This window comes from Macaca mulatta, chromosome 14 (assembly GCF_049350105.2).
Source record: "Macaca mulatta isolate MMU2019108-1 chromosome 14, T2T-MMU8v2.0, whole genome shotgun sequence".
Classification (NCBI taxonomy): Eukaryota; Metazoa; Chordata; class Mammalia; order Primates; family Cercopithecidae; genus Macaca; species Macaca mulatta.
The window spans coordinates 125,955,535-125,973,665 of record NC_133419.1 but is presented as its reverse complement, the minus strand read 5'-3'; the positions used below and the strand labels follow the sequence as shown (position 1 = coordinate 125,973,665).

The following is an 18,131-nucleotide window of genomic DNA, read 5'->3' as shown; positions in this document are numbered from 1 at the left end:
TTTTAAGAAACTAAGCTTAAATAAGGCAATCACTCATCACAAGTTGATGAAATACTGGTCTTCTACAAACCACACCCATTAGCAATCTGGAAGTAGTTCTCTGCAATACTATCGTTAAATGACCAGAGATGTCATAGGAGAATGTTGGGAGTATACCTTACTTTAAACCATGTCTTTTACAATTTTTTCTGCCGAAGCTGGAAAGTGTTCACGTCCAAGATGCCCACCATTTAAAAACCCTCCTTCCATCAACTGCATAAACCTTCAAACTTGGTTTACAACTCCCAGCAATTTTTTTTAACTTTTTTTTTTTGAGATGGAGTTTTGCTCTTGTTGCCCAGGCTGGAGTGCGGTAGTATGATCCCGACTCACTGCAACCTCTGTCTCCTGGGTTCAAGTGATTCTCCTGCCTCAGCCTCCTGAGCAGTTGGGATTACAGGCATGTGCCACCATGCCCGGCTAATTTTTTGTATTTTTAGTAGAGATGGGGTTTCACCGTGCTGGCCAGGTCTTGAACTCCTAACCTCAGGTGATCCACCCACCTCAGCCTCCCAAAGTACTGGGATTACAGGCGTGAGCCACCATACCCGGCCTAACCTCTTATATATGTAATAGAGACGGGGTTTTACTATGTTGCCCAGACTGATCTCGAACTCCTGGACTCAAGTGATCCTCCTGCCTTGGCCCCTGCCAAAGTGCTAGAATCCCAGCCATCAGTTACCACGCCTGGCCCCAGCAACAATTTTTAATTCCATATTTTGTCTTGCACATAGTAAAGGTCTCTGTTAACCAGATGTTTACTGGCTTCCCTCGATTAATATTCAATACACCAATATCTAGGAGGGTCTTTCCCACTGCATGAATACACAGTAGCAATGTACATATAGACTTTAGAACAAATAACAATCTGAGTCTTCCACCAAATATAAATGTGATTATAATCATATAATCCAGCCTTTCTCAGGGAACATTTTTCAGGGCTAATTCCTCAAAACTACTAAATTATCCAAGACAAAGTCTTATATTCCATGAATACATTTCTCAAGATCATGATTTGCAAATTCAACCATTACACACTTTGTGGGAAACCAGCTCACGTTTAATTGTGACATTTTAAAATTGTACAAGTATTTTGACATCTGCCTCCCACATTTAGTCTCTTAAAATGACAGGAAAACAACCAATCACAGGTTTAATACATTTACCCCTTCAGTTCCTATTTGCAGCACCCAATATTCCTTTGAAATATGAAACAGACCTGGCAGTGGCCAATAGTAAATTTCTGCCCACCGCCTCCCACCCCCAACGGAGTTGAAAAGTTCAGGTTTAGTGTTGTTGCAGTGGCACTTGTCCAGAATTGGTACCTCCCCATAGTTGGGGGACTTTAAATGTACCAGTGAAAATAGCTTTTTCCCCTTCAAGGGGAAGAAAGAAAATCACTCCTCAAAACCCAGCAGAACTGGCTGTGAGGTCTTTCCTCCTATCTCATCTCTTCAGGGTTTTTTTTTCTTTTTTTTTTGCAGTGGAGCAAGAGAGACCAAAACCTAACCTGAGTTACAAGAAACAAGACAGTAATGGCTATAAAGGGAGTGACCAGGAGCAACTAGGACACTCCTTTACCTCCCATATCCAATGTATGTGCTTCACAGAAAAACAACAAAAATAACAAATCCACAAAATACAACAGCTAGAATTACAAAATCCATTCATCCAAGGGTGGTAGAAGGCAGGATGGAAAGGTGGAAGGGTAAATGGCACAGGGAGAAAAACAAAGTATTCAAATCAGTCCAGGCACAGGGACTGGCAAATGCTAGAAAATAGCTGCAGAAAAACTTGTGGTCCTTTCAGACTCACGGTGATGTTAAAAATCCACACACTGGTGTCAGGGAACATTCTGCCTTACGTGCACCAGAGACAAAAATTTCAATTCCTCAGAGAGAAGGGAATACGCAGAGGGCCCTTGGCAGAGTGGGTCCTGCCTTCCCTGGCAGGGGGAGGTGAACAGGGAAAAGAGCTGCCACAGCTTTCTTCCAATCCCGCCCATCCCCTTTGGATGGCAGGCAACTCAGTGGCCTGCAGCAGCCTTCAGTTTGGCAGGTGATGGATGCGGTGAAGGGAACTTCTCTGCAGAAGTGGAGCTGCTCAGGGCTGACTGCAGATAGACTGTCTTGTGGAAGAGTCTGTTGCTTAAGAAGACCACCAAGGAGAAGAGGCGCAACTGGAAGAGACTAAAAGGCAAGAAACCCAACCTGTTAGCTCCCCAGTTACTCAGAATTATTTCTGTTATTTGACAACTTGACATTAAATTTAAAACTACAAAGGGAAAGACAAGACAAATGAAACTTGATCAAGGAAATACAGATATTAGATACACGGATGGAACAAGCAACTAAAGAATGCATTGGAGCTGGGCGTGGTGTCTCATACCTGTAATCCCAGCACTTTGGGAGGCTGAAGCAGGTGGATCACTTGAGAAAAAAATTAGCAGGGCATGGTAGCATGCACCTGCAATCCCAGTTACCCAGGAGGCTGAGGCAGGAGAATCGCTTGAACCTGGTAGGCGGAGGTTGCAGTGAGCCAAGATCACGCCACTGCACTCCAGCTTAGGCGACAGAGCGAGACTCCGTCTCAAAAAAAAGAATGCACTGGGCCCTGCTGCTGCCATGAATGTAATGCAGTCACCAGCGTTGAAGTATTATGGCTCTTACAGGAAATAGTTATACTTTAGATTAATTCTGATTTGAGAAGTACTTTTCTATGGCTCACTTCGGGGTACAGGCTTCAAGCTATGTCTGAAGGTGTCATATGCTATCTGTGGTTGCAGGAAGAAGAGTTTCAAAACAAAGTCAAATATTCCTCTTAAGATAAACAGTGAGCTCTGCTGTATAGCAAGAGCATACAAAAACCCAAAGCAGACCTAAGTCTCTAATACAAGTATCCACACTGACTTAACCAAAATTGATCAAAAATTGATTGAGCTTTTCTTTGAAGTGATAAAACTTTTAGAATGCTATTGTTATTATTGCTAAAAACTTATTTTAAGGTATATTTTACTAGTGTTATCAATAAACTCATGTGGCCAGGTCATACGGCCCTCTACTTGAATATGTATAATGAGGTCAATTTTGGAAGTGTGTATGTGTATATATATATATACACACACACACACACACACACACACTCATGTGCATATATGCATGGAGAAAAGTGTGGGTTATATACCAGAAGTGTTTCTGTCTCATTAAACCTTACATTAAGATTTTCCTGGCCAGGCGAGGTGGCTCAAGCCTGTAATCCCAGCACTTTGGGAGGCCGAGACGGGCGGATCACGAGGTCAGGAGATCGAGACCATCCTGGCTAACACAGTGAAACCCCGTCTCTACTAAAAATACAAAAACTTAGCCGGGCGAGGTGGCAGGCGCCTGTAGTCCCAGCTACTCGGGAGGCTGAGGCAGGAGAATGGCGTGAACCCGGGAGGCGGAGCTTGCAGTGAGCTGAGATCCGGCCACTGCACTCCAGCCTGGGTGACAGAGTGAGACTCCGTCTCAAAAAAAAAAAAAAAAAAGATTTTCCTACAATGTGAGAATTTTTTTTTTTAAAGCCTCACTGACATAACTGTGGTGTTACAGCCCCAATCCTTTACACCGCAAAAACTTCATCACTGGCTAATACTTACTACGCTTTGCCAGGGGTCTTTGCTTCATTGGCGCTGATAATGAATAAAGGAAAGAGGATAGAGAAAAGGCAGCCACTGTTAAAAAAAAAAAAAAAGAAATAATTAGTCACCTTCATAACAGCCATGACTTTGAAGAAGACAGAAGCTCCAAGTTCTTTTGCTTCCAGTGTAAATATTATGGCTTGATGAAACCTCAATATTTCAAACTTTTTTTTCTTTTTTTGAGACGGAGTCTCATTCTTGTCACCCAGGCTGGAGTGCAGTGGCAAGATCTCAACTCACCGCAACCTCCGCCTCCTCTGTTCAAGCAATTCTCCTGCCTCAGTCTCCCAAGTAGCTGGGATTACAAGTGTGCGCCACCATGCCCGGCTAACTTTTGTATTTTCAGCAGAGACAGGGTTTCACCATGTTGGCCAGGCTGGTCTCGAACTCCTGACCTCAGGTGATCTGCCCACCTCAGCCTCCCAAAGTGCTGGAATTACAGGCGTGAGCCGTGGCGCCCAGCCCATCAAACACATCTTTCAAAAAGAACAAGAAGATTTTTTTAAGCACTGGGCATGTTTAATATTGCTGCAGGGCCGGGTGTGGTAACTCACGCCTATAATCTGAACACTTTGGGAGGTCAAAGTGGGTGGATCACTTGAGGTCAGGAGTTCGAGACCAGCCTGGCCGAAATAGTGAAACCCCATCTCTACTAAAAACACAAAAATTAGCCAGGCGTGATGGTGGGTGCCTGTAATCCCAGCTACTTGGGAGGCTAACGCAGGAGAACCAGTTGAATCCGGGAGGCGGAGGTTGCAGTGAGCTGAGATTGCGCCACTGCACTCCAGCCTGGGTGACAGAGTGAGACTTTGTCTCAAAAAAAAGAGAAAAGAAAAATTGCTCCAGGAGGCAACATAGAAAAATAATACGGGATAATGGGATATAGGGACATTCAGACTAGATCTTCATGCTAACAAATCCAGAAACACCCTGCAGGTTTCCTGACGGACAAATGACAGTGTGTAATGCGAAACAGAACCAAGCAAGCAAAAGGTACTGACTTCATGAATTTTTATTTTTACTAGTCTCCTTCAAATCCCTCTAGCCAAATTACCTGATAATATATGAGGACTGCATTGCTGTGAGAAAAGCCAAGGGCAAACCAAACCCAAAGTAGTAAGGCCAATTCCTTTCTATGTTAGACAACCGCTGGTGCATTTCAATTCCTAAAACAAGAAAGCCAATACAATTAGATATTCTATTTCCTTTTAGTCAAGTGACTAAATAACTATGGTAGACAAACCATGAGCTTTAGGTACAGATTTATTATTATTATTATTATTTGAGATGGAGTCTTGCTTTGATGCCCAGGTGGGAGTGCAGTGGTGCAGTCTCAGCTCACTGCAATCTCCACCTCCAGATTTCAAACGATTCTCCCACCTCAGCCTCCCGAGTAGCTGGGACTACAGGTGCCCGCCACCTCGCCTGGCTAATTTTTGTGTTTTTAGTAGAGACAGGGTTTCACCATATTGGCCAGGCTGGTCTTGAACTCCTGACCTCAGGCAATCCGCCTGCCTCGGCCTCCCAGTGTTGGGATTACAGGTGTGAGCCACCACACCCAGCCTAGGTACAGATTTAGAACAGAGTTACAGCATATAAATTAGAAGTGTACAAATCCGATATAAAGCATGCAAAGTTTTTTAGAATTCCATAATCATAACTTCAAAGCTGACAGGCTAAGTGAATTAAGAATTTCAGCACCAGCATCCTTTGTCAGGATTAGTCTGGAACTAAACAAGATAGCAAATCAAAAGGATGCCATTCTGTAAGTATCAGTTAACCTCTTTCAACCACGCACACCCTGGTAAATACTTGAAGGTCTTTCTAAAACAACCCCAAAAGGATCCAGATGCTGACATCAATTTGATTTCTCTAATTTAGAGCAACTCGTGCTCATTTATGCCATCTTACAACCCAGTCAGAGATATACCATGTTAAGCATCAAAAAGATAATGCTATACTACCACATCCCCCAGCCTCAAAGTTGAGAGTTAAACCCACTAAGCCAAAGGTAAGCTCCCTCTTGCCAATGAGGCTGCTTCCCTCAAAGGAAGGTTTGCTAAGAGCCTGACTATTGAGTAGTTGAAGAAGTCTGCTTAGCAGTAGCATTTTCAAACTGGGCCTCCACTTTCTGGACTTCTTTAGATGAACTTACCTTTATTGAACCAACGATATTCAAAGCAGTACAGTGAGTAGAGAAGGGACATATGCAGGAGACTAACCAGCTGACCGACGAGATGGATGGGAAAGAGACTCACAAACATTCCCTGAAGAACAAATATGGAAAATCTTAATCCCAAGCCTCGGAAACCTAGCACCATTCACCTGCCACTCTCCAATCATCACTGTCTGAGACAGCTTCCTAGCTGCCTCTCAAGTTTGTAAAAGGCCGGGTGCAGGGTGGGCACAGTGACTCATTCCTGTAATCCCAACAGTTTGGGAGGATGAGGCGGGAGGATCTCTTGAGGCCAGGAGTTCAAGACCAGACTGGGCAACATACTGAGACCCTGACTCTACAACAAAATTTTTTTTTTTTTTTTTTTTTGAGACGGAGTCTGGCTCTGTCGCCCGGGCTGGAGTGCAGTGGCCGGATCTCAGCTCACTGCAAGCTCCGCCCCCCGGGTTTACGCCATTCTCCTGCCTCAGCCTCCCGAGTAGCTGGGACTACAGGCGCCCGCCGCCTCGCCCGGCTAGTTTTTTTGTATTTTTTTAGTAGAGACGGGGTTTCACCGCGTTCGCCAGGATGGTCTCGATCTCCTGACCTCGTGATCCGCCCGTCTCGGCCTCCCAAAGTGCTGGGATTACAGGCTTGAGCCACCGCGCCCGGCCAACAAAATTTTTAAAATAAGCTGGGCATGATGGCATGTGCCTGTAGTCCCAGCTACTCAGGAGGCTAAGGCAGAAGGATTGCTTGAGCCCAGAGTTTGAGGCTGCAGTGAGGTATGATTGTGCCACTGTACTCCAGCCTAGGTGATAAAATAAGACCCTGTCTTGTCTTTTTTTTTTTTTTTTGAGACAGCTTTGCTCCTGTTGCCCAGGCTGGAGTGCAATGACATGATCTTGGCTCACTACAATCTCTGCCTCCTGGGTTCAAGTGATTCTCCTGCCTCAGTCTCCGGAGTAGCTGGGATTACAGGCATGTGCCACTACACGCAGTTAATTTTTGTATTTTTAGTAGAGACGGGGTTACACCATGTTGGCCAGGCTGGTCTCAAACACCTGACCCTAGGTGATCCGCCTGCCTTGGCCTCCCAAAGTGCTGGGATTACAGGCATGAACCACCGTGCCCAGCCGACCATGTCTCTTTTAAAAAAAGTTAGGCATAACTATAAAAAGAAAAAAACAGTTTCCACCTGGCAGGACTGGAGAATAACCAGAGTAGCAGAAAAGGGCAGGTAAATTCATGTTTCTTATAATTTTATAATGTAATTTTAAAATTCTCATTTCTGTGAAAAAAAAAAAAGATTTAAAAATCATTACCTCCCACCAGCATATATATAATACTCTGCATAAATATAATACTCTGTCTTTGTGAAGCTCCCACTAGTGAAACAGTTTTTCTTTTTAATAAAGCTGCCCATATGCCCAGAAGGTCAGTCTCACCTGAATGAGGAAAAGAGCCTGCAGCAAAAGGTTGAAGAGCATGTCAGCAATTATTTTGCTGACACTAGGGAATGGGTGAGGTTTCCTCCCTGATACCTCAAATGCCAGGTCAGCTATATCCTGTAACAGAGAAAGTGTACCAAAACATGAATTAAATGGCCTTGATATACATCCCCAAAGCTAAGACCACTGGTCTGCCACTAGAGATGCCAGTTAAGAAAAGACTTATTTAAAAATAAGCTGGGTGTGATGGCATGTGCCTATAGTCCCAGCTACTCAGGAGGCTAAGGTAGGAGGATTGCTGCCTTATGCAGTGGCTCACGCCTATAATCCCAGCACTTTGGGAGGCCAAGGTGGGCAGATTGGGAGGTCAGGAGTTTGAGACCAGCCTGGCCAACATGGTGAAACTCTGTCACTAACAAAAATATAAAAAAAAATTAGCCAGGCATGGTGGCGCGTGCCTGTAGTCCCAGCTACTCGGGAGGCTGCAACAGGAGAACTGCTTGAACCCGGGAGGCAGAGGTTGCAGTGAGCCAAGATCCCACCACTGCACTCTAGCCTGGGCGACAGAGACTCTGTCTCCAAAAAAAAAGAGGCACCAGACATCTGCCAATGAGATGCTGAGACAATAATTCCATTCTATAAGAACACAAAGATCACCTACTGGCTGCTTGGCTAAGAAACATTAAGGCTGAAAAACAGGTCCCCCTATATGCCCACTAACTTCACAGGCTGAAACTTGTCACCTGTCAACCAATCATGCTGCGGGACCCAGACTCCATTCTGCCTTGGACCTACCTGAAACCAAATGGCATTCACCACTTTGCTAAGCACAAACAAGGGGAGCACCCAAAGAGCACTGAAAACTGACGTGAGGAAGAATTCCAGCCACGACCAAACATCTCCATGTAGTGATGGGTCACCTAAGAGAGAGAAAACGAGTTATTAGAAATGGAGAAATGGAAACACAGAAGACCAAATGCGGAACCCCCATCTCGTGACTATTCTCTGTCTCCTCCTGGATCTTTCTAGTTCTTGCCAGCACATCACTATACCCATCTCAGTGAGTCTAACTCATAAAGGACACACCACATTCTAGCCACAATTCCAATTCAAAGAAGCCATAGATATGTGCTGCTTATGTTGACACAAATCTGCTTACATGATGGTAACGAGATGCCACAGTGATTACCAGTACACTATTTGCAGGATACCATCTGGGTTTCAGTTTCAGCTCTGCCACTTACTAATGGTTTAACCTAGGTATCTTCCATTTCCTCATTCATAATGGATAGAATAACAGTATCCATCATAAAGGGCTGCTGAAAGGCCTGAGTTAAAAAACAGCGAACACTCTCATCTGAAGGCTCTAGGAGAATAACTAAATATACATTTTTAAAAAGAATAAAACAACAAAAAAGAAAATAAACAGTGAAAGCTCCTGGTACACAGGAAATGTTCAGTAAACTGAGGGAGACTGAAACATCATCTCCTACTCCGTCCCCAACAGTAAAGGAGCGGGGTATATACTTACCGATAATTCGGGCTGTTACTGACTGAAGCACAGGAATAAATACTCGATAAAACAAGAGGAGACTGAACTAAAGAAAAGAAGCAACAAGGCAAACATCAAAATCCAGTCTTTAAAACAGGAGCTTCAAGTTTTAGTGTAATGATTTCATAGATGGGAGTGCCTTTTATAAATCAGGAGGCCTAGGCCAGGTGCGGTGGCTCACTTTGGGAGGCCGAGGCAGGCGGATCACTTGAGGTCAGTTCGAGACCAGCCTGGCCAACATGGTGAAACCCCGTCTCTACTAAAATTACAACAATTGGTCGGGTGTGGTGGTGCACACCTGTAATCCCAGCTACTGGGGAGGCTAAGGCAGGAGAATCGCTTGAACCCGGGAGGAAGAGGTTGCAGTGAGCCAAGATTATGACACTGCACTCCAGCCTGAGCAACAGAGTGAGACTCCATCTCAAAACAATAAAAAAATAAATCAGGAGGCCTGAAAAAGCATCAAAACTGGATCTATTTCTGTTTCCCAACACTCCAATTGAGATACAAACTTGACACTACCTATAAAACAATGAAACATTTGGGGACATAGAGGAACATTTCAAGTAGTATTCAGGCCAAAATACAGGCATGTACTAAGTACACAGGAATACATATTAATTAAATTTAAAGCTAACATCTGAAAACATCTGTGAATTGTTTAGATTAAGATGTGATGAATTACTCTAAATTCTAAGTCAAAAGAAATATTTATCCATTCTTCAAAGTACCCAAATTTCAGTTAAGCCTGCACTGGGGTTCTCAGTTAATGGTAGGCAATCTTTTCTGCTATAGGTTTCAATGCAAATTAGTTCTTGTTGATCACCATAAGCAGAAGCAGGGAGAACCTTGTTCTTGTCTAGCCGTATCTGCCCTTCCCCTGATCCCCCATAGTTGCTGTTAGCATTTTAAAATGTCTAGACAGCGTCAAGAGAAACTGCTACCTATAACACTTGTGAATGAGTCATTTTAGAAACAAAAATACAAGTGTATATTCAGAGCTAACTGTGATGTTTGCTTACATACAAGTGTGCTTTCTCGAGTGGGAATAAAATCGCTGCAGATGCACAGACTCCTGAGTTATATTCCTAAGTGTACATCAGCAGATGAAAGCTATTTGTCTTAGTGTTTCAAGAAAACAGTTCATCAACCCAGCAACAATCTGAAGATGCTTGTAAGGCCCCTGGAATTTAAAGAACTTACCCAGAACACTCCACCATTCCAAGCACAACACTGGAAAATTCTACTAACAATACGTGGCTCACTGGAAAAGATCACATGTATTTAGTTTATAAGGCATAAGTTATTTCCTAATTGTCATTCAGTAGTTCGTTTTATATCTTTTGTGGGTACTGTATTATTTTTCAGTACCTCATGTTCTCCCAATGTTCTAATGTCAGTCAATGAGAAAAGAATAAAAAAATGGTCAAGTGCAGTGGCTCATGGCTGTAATCCTAACACTTCGGGAGGCCGAGGTAGGCGGATCAGCTGAGGTCAGGAGTTCGAGACCAGCCTGGCCCACATGGTGAAACCCTGTCTCCACTAAAAAATACAAAAAATTAGCCAGGTGTGGTGGTGTGCACCTGTATTTCCAGCTAGCTGGGAGACTCAGGCAGGAGAATTGCTTGGACCTGGGAGGCAGAGGCTGCAGTAAGCTGAGATTGCACCACGGCACTCCAGCTTGGGTGACAGGGCAAGACTCTGTCTCCAAAGAAAGATATATATGTACATATATATATACACACACACACACACATATTTTATATATATATATATTTCTGGGAAACCAGCTTTTAAAAGAAAAATAATTTAAAGTCTGATGTTGGAAAAGATTAAAAGAGAAAGTGTGGGGCTGGGGTTCTTCTGTTAATACAGAAATCCACACAGGCTTCCCTAGACGTATCTATCAAACCAAATAATATTTTTTGGGTCTCTATTCAGCATTCTGATTTAACACCATGACATTTTTAGCAAGGATGATTGTTAGACCCTAGTTTAAGTCAATGTCGGCGGGGAAGGGGGGGGAATCACTTGCAACATTTTTCTGGGAAAAAGCACAAAAGAAATGAAGTGGTACGGAAACATTGAGTCACTATGTAGCGTCTTCCCTCCCTTGGACATTTTGGTATCAGGCATGCACTCCTTACCTCTCTTGCTTCCGCTCTATACTCTGGGCTCTTCTCTGTGCCAAGATACTACTTGCCCTTCTTCGACGTTGCTCCTCTCTCTTTTGCTGGATTCGAGCATCTAGCTTTGAGATGGTACAAATACCCCAGATGGAGTCTTTGATTCCCTGTAGAAAAGGATATCATTATCATTATCATTATTATTATTATTATTATTTGAGACAGGGTCTTGCTCTGTCACCCAGGCTATAGTGCAGTGACTCAATCATAGCTCACTGCAGCCTCCAACTCCTGGGTTCAAATGATCCTCCTGCCTCAGCCTCCCAAGGAGCTATGAATACAGATGTGCGCCACCACACGTGGCTTTTAAATTTTTCTTCTGTAGCAATGGTGGTCTCATCATGTTGATCAGGCTGGTTTCATACTCCTGGCCTCAAGCAATCCTCCTGCCTCAGCCTCCCAAAGGCTAAGAATTCACTCATGCATCCATCTCCCACCCATGTACTGAGTATCTTCAATAAGCTGTATATTGTCATCTAAAGTGTTCGAGAAGCTTATAACTTAGTAGGAGAAGCACACAAGTAAACCAAAAAATTACATTGAAGGTTTTTTTAAAAAATGTTTTTAAATATGAAACATTTCATGAAGTTGTGTGTCGTGCACAGGAGCCACGCTAATCTCTGTATTGTTCCAATTTTAGTACATGTGCTGCAGAAGCAAGCACACATAGTTTAATAAGTGCCACAACAGATGTATGGCCCAAGTAGAGTGTTAGCACTGGGGCATTCAACTTCATGAGAAGGCAGAAAAAGTTATTCTGGAAGCAATGGCCAAGCTGGATTTAAGAATGGATAGCATTCTCGCCTACTGTTATCAGACAAAATGAATTTTAGAAATAATAGCTGGAATACAGAGAAATGGGCAAGTTGATGTATTATCTGTTGACAGGAGCATAAACTGGCACAGTGTGCCTTTGATCTTTTTTGTCTGAGTAATTTTTACTCCTGATTTTGCTTTTAACTCAGGAAACTCCAACTATCTAAGATAATTAAGTTCAAATGGCTGAGGGCCTAGGACATCCTAGGATGATAGGATCCCCACCTCTAAGACATCTACAGTCCAGTGGGGCAGAGAAACATGTAAATAGCACACTGTAGAACCAACACAGGGTTGATTTTTTTTTTTTTTTTAAACAGAGTCTTGCTCTGTCGCCCAGGCTGGAGTGCAGTGGCATGATCTCGGCTCATTGCAACCTCCACCTCCTAGGTTCAAGCGATTCTCCTGCCTCAGCCTCCTGAGTAGCTGGGATTACAGGCATGTGCCACCATGCCTGGCTAAATTTTTTTTGTATTTTTAGTAGAGAGGGGGTTTTGCTATGTTGTCCAGGCTGGGAGGGTTGAAATTTTATAGCCCATAAATGGCAAGACAACAAGGTAAAGATGTTAAAAGTAGATCATATGCTGCTGGGCATGGTGGCTCACACCTGTAATCCTAGCACTTTGGGAGGCTGAGGCGGGCAGATCACCTGAGGTCAGGAGTTCAAGACCAGCCTGGCCAACATGGTGAAACCCCATCTCTACTAAAAATACAAAATTTAGCCAGATGTGGTGATGTGTGCCTGTAATCCCAGCCACCTGGGAGGCTGAGGCAGGAGAATTGCTAGAACCCAAGAAGTGGAGGTTGCAGTGAGCTGAGACTGCACCACTGCACTCCAGCCTAGGTGACACAGTGAGACTCTGTCTTAAAAAAAAAATAGTACATCATATGCATAAAGTCTTTTTAGACCTTGTAGGATACTCTTTCAATCTCTTTTTTACTCAAAAGTAATAACCTTTTTACTTTCTTGCCCTGCTAGAGTGCACTGGTACCATCATAGCTCACTGCTGCCTCATACTCCTGGATTCAAGCAGTCCTCCCTCCTTGGTCTCCCAAAGTGCTAAGATTACAGGTGTCAGCCACTTCCCCGGGCCATAAAGGTAACCTTTTAAACTCTCTCACTAAAGAATGAACCTCCCCACTCCAAGAATTGGCCTCTCTCATGCTAGTGGATATATAAGAGGGGGTTACAAATGGGACATTATTAGGCTTCAGACATACATTAAAAGTAGCAGACTTTTGTGCTATTGGTAATTTGGATGACTGGGTCCTAACCAGATCTTTACAGGGCATTTTCCTAGAGTATCCCCCTCACCTGCGCAGTCTGTAGAATGGGGAGAAAAAAGGTTCCGGCTGGGTGCAGTGGCTCATGCCTTTAATCCCAGCACTTTGGGAGGACAAGGCGGGTGGATCACTTGAGCCCAGGAGTTTGGGACCAGCCTGGGCAACATGCCAAAACCCCATCTCTACTTTAAAAATTTTTTAAATATACGAAAAATTTGGGGAGAAAAAAAAAAAGTTCTCTAATTTAAATTTGAATTAATTAGTTTAGGTGATAGTACTGTATCAATGTTCATTTCCTAGTTTTGGCAAATGTACCACGGTTATATGTTAACATTAAGGGAAGCTGATGAAGGATATATAGGAACTCTCTATACTACCTTATAACTTTTCTGTGAATCTAAACACATTCCAAAATAAAAAGTTTAAAAAAAAAAAAAAAAAAAGCTCTGAAGCCAAGGTGACCAGGGTTCCAACCCAATACTGGAGACGTCCACTGAGGAGGTCTTCCAAGCAAGAGTGTCTACAAGATGTAGAACAATACCTATCTCTGAGTAGTGTGGTCTAGAATAATAACCTGTATGTAAAGAGCCCAAGAAATATGATAAAAGTTCCAAAAACCCTACAGGATTTCCTAGATGGTTCCTTCAGCAAAATAAAAAGGCCAAGAGATGAATTCCTATAAACAAGATGTACTCACTCTGGCAAGGTCCTGGAGAAAGGTTTTGACACTGTCAGCCATTCTTCACCACCAAACTATCAGCTACACAGAGGAGAGAGAAGTGTCCCCAAATCTCTCATCATGAAGGATCTGGAAACAGATGGAACATAATGGGGGCAAAATATTTATTTTAAAGATAAGTTACTTCCTGCACATTTCCACATGATGACCTCACATACTTGTAGCTCTATAGAGTGAATCAAGTGAAGCTATTCGTGTACAGCTGAAACCTAAAATCCCTAATTTTTTTCTAAACCACTCACTACCCTTTCATTTTTACAAGCGGTTTTACAGTTTACACCATTTCTTTTTTTTTTTTTTTTTTTTTTGAGACGGAGTCTCGCTCTGTCACCCGGGCTGGAGTGCAGTGGCCGGATCTCAGCTCACTACAAGCTCCGCCTCCCGGGTTCACGCCATTCTCCTGCCTCAGCCTCCCGAGTAGCTAGGACTACAGGCGCCCGCCACCTCGCCCGGCTAGCTTTTTGTATTTTTTAGTAGAGACGGGGTTTCACCGTGTTAGCCAGGATGGTCTCGATCTTCTGACCTTGTGATCCGCCCGTCTCAGCCTCCCAAAGTGCTGGGATTACAGGCTTGAGCCACCGCGCCCGGCTAGTTTACACCGTTTCATTTTTACATTTTACATTTTTACAATGTGCTCTTGACCAGTAACCTCTGAACCTCAATGCCCCTAACTATCCCTCCTACACATTCTAAGCACTTTTGAGGGTTTGGAGATGGATGATAATTACATTTCAGTATCTTAAGCAATTTTTATATTTGCTGGATACCTTCAAATACTTGAATAAAAATACAAGAGTAAGATAAAAGTTCTTACAAACATTACTACATACGTGCTTCAGTCATACAGAGCCCTCGGGCACACAGTAAGGTTTAAGGTATGACATGAAATTGGCTACCAAAACCTCCAAATAGGTCTTTTTAATGGTCTTTTTGTTTTGGTTTGGTTTTGTTTTGAGACAGTCTTGCTCTTGTTGCCCAGGCTGGAGTGCAATACTCGGCTCGGTTCACTGCAACTTCCACCTCTTGGGTTCAAGAGATTCTCTTGCCTCAGCCTTCCGAGTAGCTGAGATTACAGGCACCTGCCACTACGTCTGGTTAATTTTTTTATTTTTTAGTAAAGATGGGGTTTCACCATGTTGGCCAGGCTGATCTCGAACTCCTGATCTCAGGTGATCCACCCATCTCAGCCTCCCAAAGTGCTAGGATTACAGGCATGAGTCACCACGCCCAGCTGGTCTTTTCTATGTTTTCTAATTTTAAATATATACAGATATAATTTTTTTTTTTTTTTTTGAGACGGAGTCTCACGCTGTTGCCCAGGCTGGAGTGCAGTGGCGCGATCTCGGCTCACTGCAAGCTCCGCCTCCTGGGTTCACGCCATTCTCCTGCCTCAGCCTCCTGAGTAGCTGGGACTACAGGCGCCCGCCACCGCGCCCGGCTAATTTTTTGTATTTTTAGTAGAGACGGGGTTTCACTGTGGTCTCGATCTCCTGACCTTATGATCCGCCCGCCTCGGCCTCCCAAAGTGCTGGGATTACAGGCTTGAGCCACCACGCCCGGCCTACAGATATAATTTTAATAAACATGCAATAAATAGTGGAATTTAAACTAGGCCTCAAAAAAGTTCATATGTATAAACAGTCTTTAAAACAGTAAGGCTTTCCCATTTTATTTCTCAGGTGAATGGGGTATCTAGTTTCAAAAATTAAGAACTTGAGAGTTCATGTGTATAAATTTAATATACTATTCTCTCATTTAATCTATGGTGACTTCTAAGATGAATAGAAAACCCACTTTCATGCATTTTTTAAGAACTTGATATTCTAAAGTTCTCAACACTCACTAAACCAAGTTGCAGTATTCTCAGTTTAAGAGGTATGACCATAATACAAAGACAGAATTTCACAAGCAGCTTGTACAAACCTTAAATTTCAAAATATAAGAACACTTTCCCCGACCTTTAACCACTTCACCAAACTGCTCCTCATTGACCCAACTGGACTAATGCCATTCAGAACTGGAAGAGCAGGGGATATGGCAGTAGGAAGGCAATTTGCCCAACACTGTATATACCCTCTGCTCCTTAGGTCAAATCCTACACAGATGGGCTCACTTCGGAAAGAAGTCTCTAGGGTGAGAAGCTTCTGTTAATACTCCCACTATTCCCTCCTGAAAACAAAGACCTCAGAGTTCCAGTCGCCGAGGTACAGCCATACAGACGTGTTCTCAGGGTTGAGGTGAGGGCGGCTGAGCTCGACGACTAGCAAATGCTCAGTGATATGCACGACACTAGTTTGTAAAGACTCCCAGATCCACTGCCTTAACCTGCCACTTGCTCATCTGGAAATTAAGGGTACTAAACTTCTTCATAGGTTTCTTGCATCTAATAGGGCACAACAGCATGAAAAACACTTAAAATTCTATATAAACACAACCCCACTAAAGTGAGCCAGCTGGGAGGTTTAGGGAAGCCCATTACTTGGCTTGGATTTCTCACAGGGTACTGACAGGGAACCTGAAACATTCTGCCTCAGTCCACAACAGCTGTGTCATTTGATCCGTGACCAGCTAACACCTGGTTTCTGCATGTACCAAGTGGCAGGACACCTCTTGACTAAGAGTGGCCTATGAAGGGTAAATCACTTCACTTTTATACTTAGATCCTAACATTCTTCCTACAGGAATATTTGGTGAATTACCCAGTCTAACAAAAAGTGAGGCATGGGGAAAAATAACTTGCCACAATTTGAGATCACACAGAGACTGAATGACACAGGGGGAATCCTACAGCTGAGCTAGACAGATGAAGATGAATCTGGTTCATTTAACAGGTGAGAGAACCGAGTCTCAGGAGTTAAATGACTTGCCCAGACTGACAGCAAATGAATGGTAGCTACAGTGAACCTCAGAACCCGGTGTCCTAATGTTATCTCGGTCGACTTGTTTTTAAGCTTTGCAATTTTTTTTTTTTTTTTAACACGAGCATCCCATGGACAAATAACCTCTCAAACCTGGAAATACAAATGACATTAAATTCCTAACACTCATTAAAAGCTAATAAGCATCTGCTGAGGCACAGTCCTGCACTTTTATTTGTAAGTCACTAAACCCAAGTCTCGGCAAGCAGGAAGCTGTCGCAGCCCACTCCAGGTACAGGGAAGGTAAACATCCTCACTTCCCACGGGGCTCCACGGGCTGCCTCTGAGTCCACGGGTCCATTCGGGCCCATCTCCCCACAGCTCCTAGGCAATTCGGCTGAAAACTGGTCTCCCTCCTTAGGCACAACTGTGCACGAGGTGCGGACCACGCACACCTCCGGTCACACAAGGAGCTAAAGACAGCCGCGCCCCACCTGGAGAAGCCTCGCCCGGGGATGTGCCCGGTCCCGTCCCGCTCCCTCCGGCCCCTTCCCGCAAGGGGTCCTCGCGGGTAGCCCCACCAACCCACGCTGGGGTCCTGCCTGCCCTCCCGGCCCCTGCCACTCAGAATGGGCGGCGCGGCGGTCCCGAGGCCTGGCTTGGCTGATGCCGCACCTACCCGCAGCTCCGCCGCCGCGGCTCCGGCCCGGCCCCTCGCCCACCGCGGGCCCGCTCCGCCGGGGCGCTTCCAGGGCCGGGGCCGCTGCGCCCGCACTGGGCATGCCCGGGCCGCACGGGGCCGCTGGGAAGTCGGGCGGGCGCGAAGAAGCAGCCGGCGCGACGAGGCGGGGCCCAGAGCTGAGGGGCGGGCCGCGCGGAGCGACGGAGACTGGGAAATGTAGTCAGTCCGGGGTCGCTCCTCGCGCTGCGTGCGGGGTCGCCCGGCTCCCAGCTCCGCCTGGCGGCAGAGAGGACCCCTCACCCCTCCCGGTCGCCTCCTCCCCGATCCGGTTCTCACAGATCTCTCCTGTTCTTTGCCCTCCCCCATTGACTCCATAGCGCTGCTTGCGTTTCTAAAATCCTGTGAAATACTAGTAACAGGAGCGCAATAAAATACAGAGGGCACCTTGGTTTATTTGATTGCAGATTTTCTGTAAAGTTTACTAAGAAATGACGGGTTTAAATCAAGCTTCACTCACAATGATCCGGGATAGGACAAGCTCCCATCCAATTCGGCTGCATTATGTGTGTGTAATCTGATGGCAAAGGAGTGGTTGAGATGAAACGAGATAGAGAATCACTGTTCTCATCTCCATCCCACAAGTCCAGTTCTACCGCAGGAAGGGTAGTTTTACCTCTCCCCTTTTAGGGG

The 18,131-nt window shown here is 44.6% G+C and overlaps 1 protein-coding gene and 1 pseudogene across 2 annotated transcripts; both read right to left on the bottom strand.

Moving 5' to 3' along the window:
- Positions 1–1,077: 1,077 nt before the first annotated feature.
- Positions 1,078–17,535, bottom strand: EI24 (EI24 autophagy associated transmembrane protein). Of its 2 annotated transcripts, NM_001257508.1 has the most exon segments (11): positions 1,132–2,228; positions 3,677–3,751; positions 4,773–4,884; positions 5,874–5,985; positions 7,322–7,441; positions 8,120–8,244; positions 8,856–8,922; positions 10,080–10,140; positions 11,024–11,169; positions 13,860–13,970; positions 17,439–17,529. In NM_001257508.1, coding segments are annotated over 10 exon segments (1,023 nt in total). In that variant the 5' UTR covers positions 13,902–13,970; positions 17,439–17,529; the 3' UTR covers positions 1,132–2,065.
- LOC114672488 (U6 spliceosomal RNA) lies at positions 11,627–11,726 on the bottom strand (annotated as a pseudogene).
- Positions 17,536–18,131: the final 596 nt, after the last annotated feature.

Bases quoted from the DNA above. Each gene is read 5' to 3' on its own strand.
- EI24 (XM_028832704.2), bottom strand. From the start codon at position 13,901: ATGGCTGACAGTGTCAAAACCTTTCTCCAGGACCTTGCCAGA. The intron at 11,170-13,859 runs GTGAGTACATCT...CCTTTTCTACAG, and splicing joins TTCTCCAGGACCTTGCCAGA to GGAATCAAAGACTCCATCTG. The intron at 8,923-10,079 runs GTAAGTTCTTTA...TCTTTTCTTTAG, and splicing joins GGAATGGTGGAGTGTTCTGG to TTCAGTCTCCTCTTGTTTTA.